Source organism: Anneissia japonica, unplaced genomic scaffold (assembly GCF_011630105.1).
Source record: "Anneissia japonica isolate Jap-2015-1 unplaced genomic scaffold, ASM1163010v1 scaffold5280_len750649_cov202, whole genome shotgun sequence".
NCBI lineage: Eukaryota > Metazoa > Echinodermata > Crinoidea > Comatulida > Comatulidae > Anneissia > Anneissia japonica.
The window spans coordinates 363257-372214 of record NW_022703058.1 but is presented as its reverse complement, the minus strand read 5'-3'; the positions used below and the strand labels follow the sequence as shown (position 1 = coordinate 372214).

Sequence of the window (8958 nt, the reverse complement as noted above, 5' to 3'; positions counted from 1 at the left end):
TGGGTGGATGGACGGATGGATTGATGGATGAATGAATGAATGAATGAATGAAAGAACGAATGAATGAATGAATGAATGAATGAATGAATGAATGAATGGATGGATGGATGGATGGATGGATGGATGGATGGATGGACTGATGGATGGACGGACGGACGGGACGGATGGATGGATGGATGGACGGACGGATGAACGAATAGATGGATGAGTGTAGAAGCGGTTTGGAGCAGCGTGAAAAGTTTGGTTTCCCAAACTTGAGGTCGGGGTTTCAATCCCTCGCTGTGCATTTCGCTTGTGTCCTTGAGCAAGACACTTTAACTGCATCGCTTCTCTCCACCCAGGAGTATAAATGGGTACCTGGTTGGGTTGCTTGCTCCTGCGCTGAATACAGCATCAACACTTAAGCATGTGGATCCAATGACCCAGGGACAGAAGCCTCGTATCTGCAAAGAAAGGCGTTATATAAATATATGAATATGAATATTAGTGGCTGAGTGAATTAATGAATGAATGAATGAATCAATTAATTAATAGATGAATAAATGAAGGAATTAGGCCTATTTAATGAATGAATTAATTGGTTATTTAATTAATTAATTGTCGAATGAATAATAAATGAATTATTACTATAGAAGGATGCGTGGATGGACGGATGGATGGGTGTATGTATTTTTTTAAAGTTCTTTTATGTAGAAAGTGCTTAGAAGCATTGTTTTGCATTAAGCGCTCTATAAGGCTAACATTATTATTATTATTATTATTATTATTATTATTATTATTATTATTAAATATTAATGTAATGTTGTAGCAGTTGTTATTTGTATTTTTGTATATAGACATATTATTATCTTAATATCTCTTTCATATACCTTGTTGTTGGCATTATTGCCATTGAAATAAGAGGAAATTATCATTAATAATTTCATCACAAAATGTGATTTATAATGCCTTCTCACTACGGACACACATACCACTCCACCCTGTAACTACCGTCTGTTATTATTAACTTCCTAATAACTGTTTTAAAGTATATCTATTAGGTGTATATTTATTAAATAATTTAATAACTACCTTATTGCTTTCGTCTGAAAATGTATATCAATTAAATGAGAATATCGTGACTATTATTACCCAGTGTATGCCAATTCCGAGTAGTCGAAACAAAGAGGGCGCACTGCTAATATTCCTCAATTCGATTGGCAATCAGATTTATTCAACTCTTATGTAACACTGTCAATAATATTGAACATTAACAGTAAATTAATACTGAGGGTCATAGATAGAGAATGCATAAAACTATAAAATCATTCTATCAACAACCAAAAACTGGCTGTATTGTTGTAAGTATTGTTGAAACTCGTTGTCTTACGAGGAATCTGCGCACATGAGCAGCAAAAACTGGGATCAATGAGTGTTGTATTTTTTTTCCCAAATCACTCATTATTCATTTTAAAAAAATGTCGGTTGAAGAATCTGTCTGTTTGTAGCATACAGTACTAACACTCGGGTGGGGGCAAGGGTGTTATACAAATTGATATAGGTCATATTTAATTTTTCCCTGTAATATACATACCGTTTGTAATATTTTACTCTGTAAAATGTCAGAGGCTTACGAAACTAACAAAAGCAAAATTGTATAGCTGGCTAACAGATCAGCACGCTGATAGTGTTACTGCAAGAAACCCATTTTACCCCCGATATGAGTAACTCGATTAGTCTCTTATGGAAAGAAGAACTATTTCACTCATATGGTAGCTCAAATAGTAGAGGTACTGCAATCATTATTAGAAATGGGCTGGAATATGGCTGGCCTATATAGTAGACGTTAAATCAAAAAGCGATTGGCGGAAAGTTTAGGTTAATGTAAATCTTTCGAATAAAAGCTACACCTTTCTTTATATGCCCCCAACTTAGTCAATGAAAGATAGTTTTTTTTTTTAAAGAATTCTAAACAGTGGATAGTGGATAATGTACAACAGGGTATTAATATAATTATAGGAGGTGATTTCAAGTGCATTCTGGACCATACTATGGATCACAATTGTAAAGGCCAACTCAGACAGCGTCGGCCGATTTATCGTCGGGGACAGTCTACCCCCGACGCACACCATCACGTCTGCGTTTAACTCACACAGACCCGACGCGACAACAAATCGCGTCGGGCTGCGTCGTACGACGCTGTCTGAGTTGGCCTTAAGAGAATATGAGTTCCTTTCATTCTTTTAACGTGTCTGACGTCACGATTGAAAGATTGTGTTTCTGTAGAAAAAAAGTTCTTATGCACATCTAGATGTGTATAAGAGACAGATATATACCTTTAGATAATTGAGCAAAGCTAGCTGTATTTACTTATATTTTGTTTATAATAAGCTCTACACTTAGATAGGACTTAGGCGCATATGCAACACAATCCTTGGGTCTAAATGTTGATCCTTAACGACCTAAGTAAACAGAAACCGAAGATGGACACTTTTCTACAACATTTGCTTCAGAATATGGCGGAATTTTTTGACTGTGGCAATCCTAGCTCCGAATGATTCCTCATGGATACATCTTGTAAGGAATTCTGACACGTAGTGAGATTGCTGACCGACTGGATCGTGTAACAAGCCCATTCCTACAAAAGCATTAAAACAAAAAAATAAAAGTTGTTTAAATCACTGCTATGTCACCTACTAGAGGTAATGTTTTGATTGGTTAAACACTTTTGGTACTAGTGCATATAAGCTTGCTAATATGGATAATTTTTTCATTCCTGATGATGACATAATTAATGTCGAAATATTGAATCCCAACACGATGGCGTGTATTTCAATACTTGGAGTATGTATTATACTTTCTTATCTGAGATTAATCAATGGACCTTTCGGTTTTAAACGTTATATTATACAGTAATTCTAGATTTGAGTACCGATGGAGTAAACATCCTGAAGGACGTGGAGAAAACATGACAGACCCACAGCAATGTGGAGTCTGAATTGTGTATGGGCGTGGTTTCCTGGTGTTTCATCTAGACAGCTGAAATGCAAGAAAAATAGGGCCTATAGCTCACCGTCTTTCTGAAGAGATAAACCGTTGGTCCTGTCTTCAGTATGACCGAGGTACGTTAAAGAACGCAATACCGTGTTACACTCTTCGGAGAAGAGCAGGTGCACTGCCCAATTCACCACCACAAGAACCCGACTGGAAATAAGTGTTCGGACTTTTGTGGTTTCAACACCAAAGAAAGCCATACGATACCATGAATCGCATCCATAACTACCACCGACCATATAAGTTTAGGCTTTCAAAATGTTATGCGGATTCAATAATTACCATTATATAATTTCGAAAGTGAGTTTTAGTTATAGGTCTACTGCAAAGGCTGTGAAATTAACATAATTCTAAACGTAATGTTTACAATTATGTACAATTATAATTTCCTGATGATGACATAATTATTGTCGAAATATTATATGGCGTGCATTTCGATACTTGGAGTACCGTATGTACGGTATTATACTATCTTATCTGAGATTAATCAGTGGACATTTCGGTGTAAAAGTAATTGTAAAGAAATTCTTATTACAGACATCATGATCCAAACGTAATATTCGAAGGCCTACCTTCTATATTCTTGTCTTGCTCTTCTTTTCGATCATTTTCATCAGACAGAATGTTCGTGCATGCTATTAGGAACATAACATGGCTGTAAGGTCGGAACGTAGGTTCTTTGCAAAGAGATTTTAATTCAAAGATTTCAGAAAGACATTTGTCATTACAAGCACTAACAGGTGGTTCATATTCATCGGCATCTGAAATTTTTTTTTAATGGAAAATACGAGTATGACTATTTAAATAACGACGATCATAAATAATATAATAAATTGTAATTGACACTTTCCTTAAGGTAAGCATGTGGTCCTCATCCTTTTCAAAAATATTTCAAACTGGGTTATGTCTTTTCCATCGTTTGTTCTGAAAACACTTTTTTTTTGGATGGAGTCTTGGAACTTGCGGTAAGCAAGGAGTAAATATACCGTATCCCTGTGGAGTTATATGTATCTGTTGGTCATGCATTTGTATCTTTCTATCATATTATCTTTAGCTTCTACATTTCATAAACATATTGAGTTTATCTCAACCTGACCATTTTTTTTTTTACATTTTAAAATGTACCTAAACACAACATTTTATTGTTTTTGTGTATATTTTAATTAAGGAAAAACATCAAATCCTTAACACTCTGCAGGTAGGACCTGTTAAACGGCAAAGTGCAATACTATTCTTATTATACTGATATACATCAAGTGAAAGATACAACAGGAAATTATTTCAACAACAATTAAATCCATACTGAAAATTTATAATGAAAATATTTTATTGGTAAGAATATCCCAATTTGGTAGGAAGAATGAGTATTGCAAAGTGGATCCAAAATTACAAGCGGTACTCAGTGGCGTAGCTACAGACAGTAGCCAGTGCATATCACTGGGGCCCAGGGCTATTCGGGGCCCATTCAAAAATAGACTTAAAATAATAATTTAAAATAATTTCTAACTTAATTTTTGAAGAAAAAAACGGCCAGCGGTCCCCTCAATATTATTCGGTTTTTAGAGAAGTAGCTATTGATTACTTTGTTGATTTCAATTCAATGGAGTATTCAAGGCCCGACCCCCTTATTTTTTCAAAATTATAACGAAAAATGGGAAAAAGGGAAATTATATTCATTCTATTATAAGTCCGAGAGAGCCATTTCCTGCCATATAGAGGTGTTTTCTTACCCCAGCCTCAACCATGATGAGGCTGAGGTATACATTCTCCGCCTGTGAAAATCCCTCCCTGACTTCTTTATTTTGAATTCCCAGATCCGCCACTGCAAAAGTTTGCGTGCCACCAATTTTCTTGATTAGTAGTTTAGAACAGTTGCTGAGACCGAATATGCCGCTCTTAAAATAGTTACAAATCTGATTATCATTAGTATTATTACTTACCTAGGCCTTTAGAAGTAGGGGGTAAAAGAAACAATTAGGGAGAACTTTAGGGAATTCCCCTATTACACCAAAGGGCCCGGCAGTAATTCTTGCACTGGGGCTCTTTCGTATCCAGCTACGCCACTGGCGGTACTGCTACCCTAATTACACAGTGCAGTGTTGGAAACACTGGCAAATTACTAACTTTGGCCAGATCCTATTTAACACCTATAGTGAAAAATATAACCATTAGCTATTCTGACGTGAAATAGGCCTACAACTAATATTCCAGGCCCGTACGCAGGATTTTTATTGGGTGGGTGCGAATTTGTAGAAAGTGGACCAAAATGTTGCCGGGGGTGGGAGGGGGGCGTTTAGTTTGAAACATCCTGCAGGGATGAAGGGGGAGGAGCTCAGACATTTTTGATAATTTGAGGTCTTTATTTAATCGATTTTTGAAGATGCATGTCTTAAACGGTTTTCAGTGGCGGATGCAATTTGAAGAGGGGGTCCAGGGAGGGACTCTCACATATGGTGGAGATACCACCTCAGCCTCACCATAGTTGGGGCTGAGGCAAGTATTATTATGGCACCTTGGTAATTTGGGGCGGGGCGGTGCGTACGCAACCGTCGCACCCCCCATTCCCTGTGTACAAGCCTGTATTTTCATCCGTAAGAAAAATTAAATTATACTGAATTTCTTCAATTATTTTTTTATGAAATGTGAGTTGAGCCAGAGGTACCCACAGTTCTTTTTGGCATATCACCATACACTTTTACCGTCATTCAAGGGTTTTTTGTTAATTCTGCTACACACATGGAAATAATTTAACTAACGTTTTTTAACATTAATAAGTTATTTGAAACTGACTACGAAGTAAGTGAAAAAAGAAGTTACCTTTATTTACAACTTTCTGGTCCGACTTTTCAAATAATTTTTAAACGTCTAAGAGATAAATGATATAATAATCCGGAACACTTCTATAACAAGGACGGACTATATAAGGGACAACTACCTATTTATTTATTAGATTTATATAGAGTTCAAAGAAAGCACCACAGTTAGACCTGTGGGATGGGTGAGGAGTAGCAACAGTTTATGGTAAAGTGTACTTACTTGTTTGTGTTTTATCAATGATCACTAAATCATCAATATTTTTCAAGACAAGTTGACCGTTGGATGTAACATAAAAGCTGTTGAAATCAAATTTCAGAATAATTAATTCCCACTCGGAGCTGGAATTTATAAGATGATCTATCAAATCAAGTAGTTGAATGGCAAGTCGCACTCTAGTTTTCCACGGTGACAAGAGAAACTTGTAGAGGGGTAAGCCGTCGTTGCCAATCACAAATCCTCTGCCACATACACCATAAAAAGCAGGAAGAAAATTCACCATACCCGCTGCATAATGTTCTATAAACTAAACGTACAAAATGTCCATTGCACAAATAAAATGGAAATTCTTTTTTCCACTGGCAAAAACATGAAACCATATTGTACATAATACCGTATCAACATTAAAATATCAAAGTAAAAACATCAAAAGAACCATAAATAATACAAATTGTGTCTTGTCTCTTATACAAAGTAAAATTAAACGTTCAGCTTACATGTTATTTGATATATTTGCATGTATATCATTCAAAATTCCATTGTGTACACTTTGCATCGATAAAACGGAGTTTCCTTTAAAAGGTTGAAATGGAAAATGCTTCTTAAATGTTTCTTCATTTCCAAATAGTTTATTAACCAAGTCATCGAATTCTCGATATGGTTTACTATTTCCAAAGTTGGTCAAAGTCACGGAGTTACCTTTCCATGTTCCTTTAATTTCTACAAGTGTGTTTGAATGTCTTCCTCTTTGTTCTCCTTCGAAATGTTCAGATATTTCTTCACATTGATCTTTTCCGAAACATACTGGGCAGAATTGCGTATCCAAAGAAATTACTCGGCTGGAGCTTTTCCTGTCTATCTCCTCAAGTTGAGATACTTTTCTAACCCGTACTCTACTTGAACTATCATCCTCAAAGATTGACGATGGATTATCAAAGCATTCAATAACTTCATACACTTCTTCAACATAATTTACCTCCACGATTTCTTCATTCGACTCAATTTCTTTAATTTCATCTTTCAATTTTGGTAGAGTAACTTTGTCATGAGCAAGTTTTATAAAGTCCGCTTTATTGGCTAATATCGCTCTCCTAGCTTGTGATCTCGCTAAATTAGTTAATCTCAATGAAGTTAAAATCACAAGTACAAACAATAGAAATAACACTTTAGGAATATTTTTAATGATTTTAAGTCGAATTCTAGAGCGAACAGCTCCGGCGAATCTGTGAGCTGGCATTTCATGAATGTGATCCAAACGACGGGTTTGTAGCGTCTTTGCACGTCAACAATTTATCAGCCCGACTCAACAAAACCTTGTTATGAGAAAATAATTGATAATATAACATACAATAATTTTAAAAAGTTAATCACGATACCGCAATAAACAAACAATAGAAACACATAATTAATTGAAAGATCATGAGGAGGGCATCTGACTGAGTGAAGACTGTAGCAGAAGCAGCAGCTTTTTATATTGTATTATTAACGTTCTTCAATTCGATAATGGCTATGTTCTCACACGACTGCTAACGGTTAGCAGGATCTTGATCCTGCTAACCGTTAGCTGCCGTGCGTCCATACGAGAAAATCCCGATCCGAATACCAAATATATGATGATCGATTCACTGGCCAATAAGAAACTGGAAATTGTAAACGCGTACGTGTGATTGGTTGATGATAAAAACGTGCTCAACTGCTAACCGATAGCGCTTGCTAGCCGTTAGCGGTATCCGGATACCGATAACGGTTAGCGCTAACCGATCGGGCGTTCTCACGCAGGTGCTGACGGTTAGCGTTAACGGTTAGCTCCCGATCCGGATACTAGGTTCTCTCTCGTGAGAACCAGACTAAATCGTATAAAATACCGGAATTGTGTGCTGTGCCGATAAATGGGCATGATAACGTCATATTTGTATTTTTTGTTTTGTTCTTGTTTTTACTCTATTGCATAATTACACATTGTAGCCTATTTATCCAATCTAAACTATTTTTGAGATTTAAATTAATGGTACGTATATGGATGATGATAATGACGACACGCTTGGTTGATTGATAGATAACTTCAACAGAGTGCTCGATTTAAATACTATTACTATACACTATAATTATATATTCATAAGCTTATATTTGGGGTTATAAACTTAAAATGGTGCACTGGTATCTAATGCTTCTCTGTTAGAATAAAGGGTGGATAATTTGTCTTTGTCTAAGTAAAGAATCGAAGAACCTCACCTTATTATTTGTATTATCTTGGATGAATGTGCTTACGTTTGAACCTGATGCAACCGGGCGCCATTAGGCCTACACTATTCCAACAAGAGTCAGACGCGTAAAGAAGAGAAAGTAGGCCTACAATAAAAAAAAAAATAATCAAGCACTCATTGAAGGCGATGAGTAATAAAAATGAGTCGTTCTTTTATAATTGTTTAAAATAAATATAAACAAAAACCAAACGCTTTTAACGTTAAGCCTTCATTAATACGGTTTTGTGTCAGATAATACGAATCACAAAGACTCCATTTAGAACGGATATGGATTTCCTTACAAAAACAAACACTCTGGAAAACCGGTTTTTATTGAAGGAGTCGATAAACCACATTCGAATTTCAAAACACTGAATTCTTTTATCATGGCTTACGTGTTTCCAGAAGTAATTTTAGCATGAGAACCGACCGAGTATGTATAAACTACGGTACTAAATTAAAATTAGTATTTTGGGAATCTTTTCGCTTCAGGATACATTAAGATAAGTTCTAAATTACGCGTTTGATATTAAATAGGCCTAGTTATTAATTAAGTAATAAATCATAAACACAATTAAACATGTAAAAATGCTGTGTACTGTACCTGTCTCTTATACACATCTAGATGTGTATAAGAGACAGCTGTAGC

The 8958-nt window shown here is 35.8% G+C and overlaps 2 protein-coding genes across 2 annotated transcripts; both read right to left on the bottom strand.

Annotated features, from left to right (window-relative positions):
• Positions 1-2317: 2317 nt before the first annotated feature.
• LOC117104271 (divergent protein kinase domain 2A-like) lies at positions 2318-6367 on the bottom strand. Its single transcript, XM_033245012.1, has 3 exons — positions 6070-6367; positions 3606-3794; positions 2318-2617 (listed from the first exon to the last, which is right to left on the bottom strand). The coding sequence occupies exons 1-3, from the start codon at positions 6347-6349 to the stop codon at positions 2475-2477; spliced, it is 612 nt and encodes a 203-aa protein (XP_033100903.1). The 5' UTR covers positions 6350-6367; the 3' UTR covers positions 2318-2474.
• Positions 6368-6559: 192 nt separating this feature from the next.
• LOC117104272 lies at positions 6560-8412 on the bottom strand. The gene is made up of 2 exons (XM_033245013.1): positions 8299-8412; positions 6560-7379 (listed from the first exon to the last, which is right to left on the bottom strand). Exon 2 carries the CDS (start codon positions 7301-7303, stop codon positions 6560-6562), a length of 744 nt encoding a protein of 247 aa, XP_033100904.1. The 5' UTR covers positions 7304-7379; positions 8299-8412.
• Positions 8413-8958: the final 546 nt, after the last annotated feature.

Coding starts and splice junctions, on each gene's coding strand:
- LOC117104271 (XM_033245012.1), bottom strand. CDS start 6,349: ATGGTGAATTTTCTTCCTGCTTTTTATGGTGTATGTGGCAGAGGATTT. Junction 3,795..6,069: donor CATTGATAAAACACAAACAA/GTAAGTACACTT, acceptor AAAAAATTTCAG/ATGCCGATGAATATGAACCA. Junction 2,618..3,605: donor GCAAGACAAGAATATAGAAG/GTAGGCCTTCGA, acceptor ATGCTTTTGTAG/GAATGGGCTTGTTACACGAT.
- LOC117104272 (XM_033245013.1), bottom strand. CDS start 7,303: ATGCCAGCTCACAGATTCGCCGGAGCTGTTCGCTCTAGAATTCGACTT.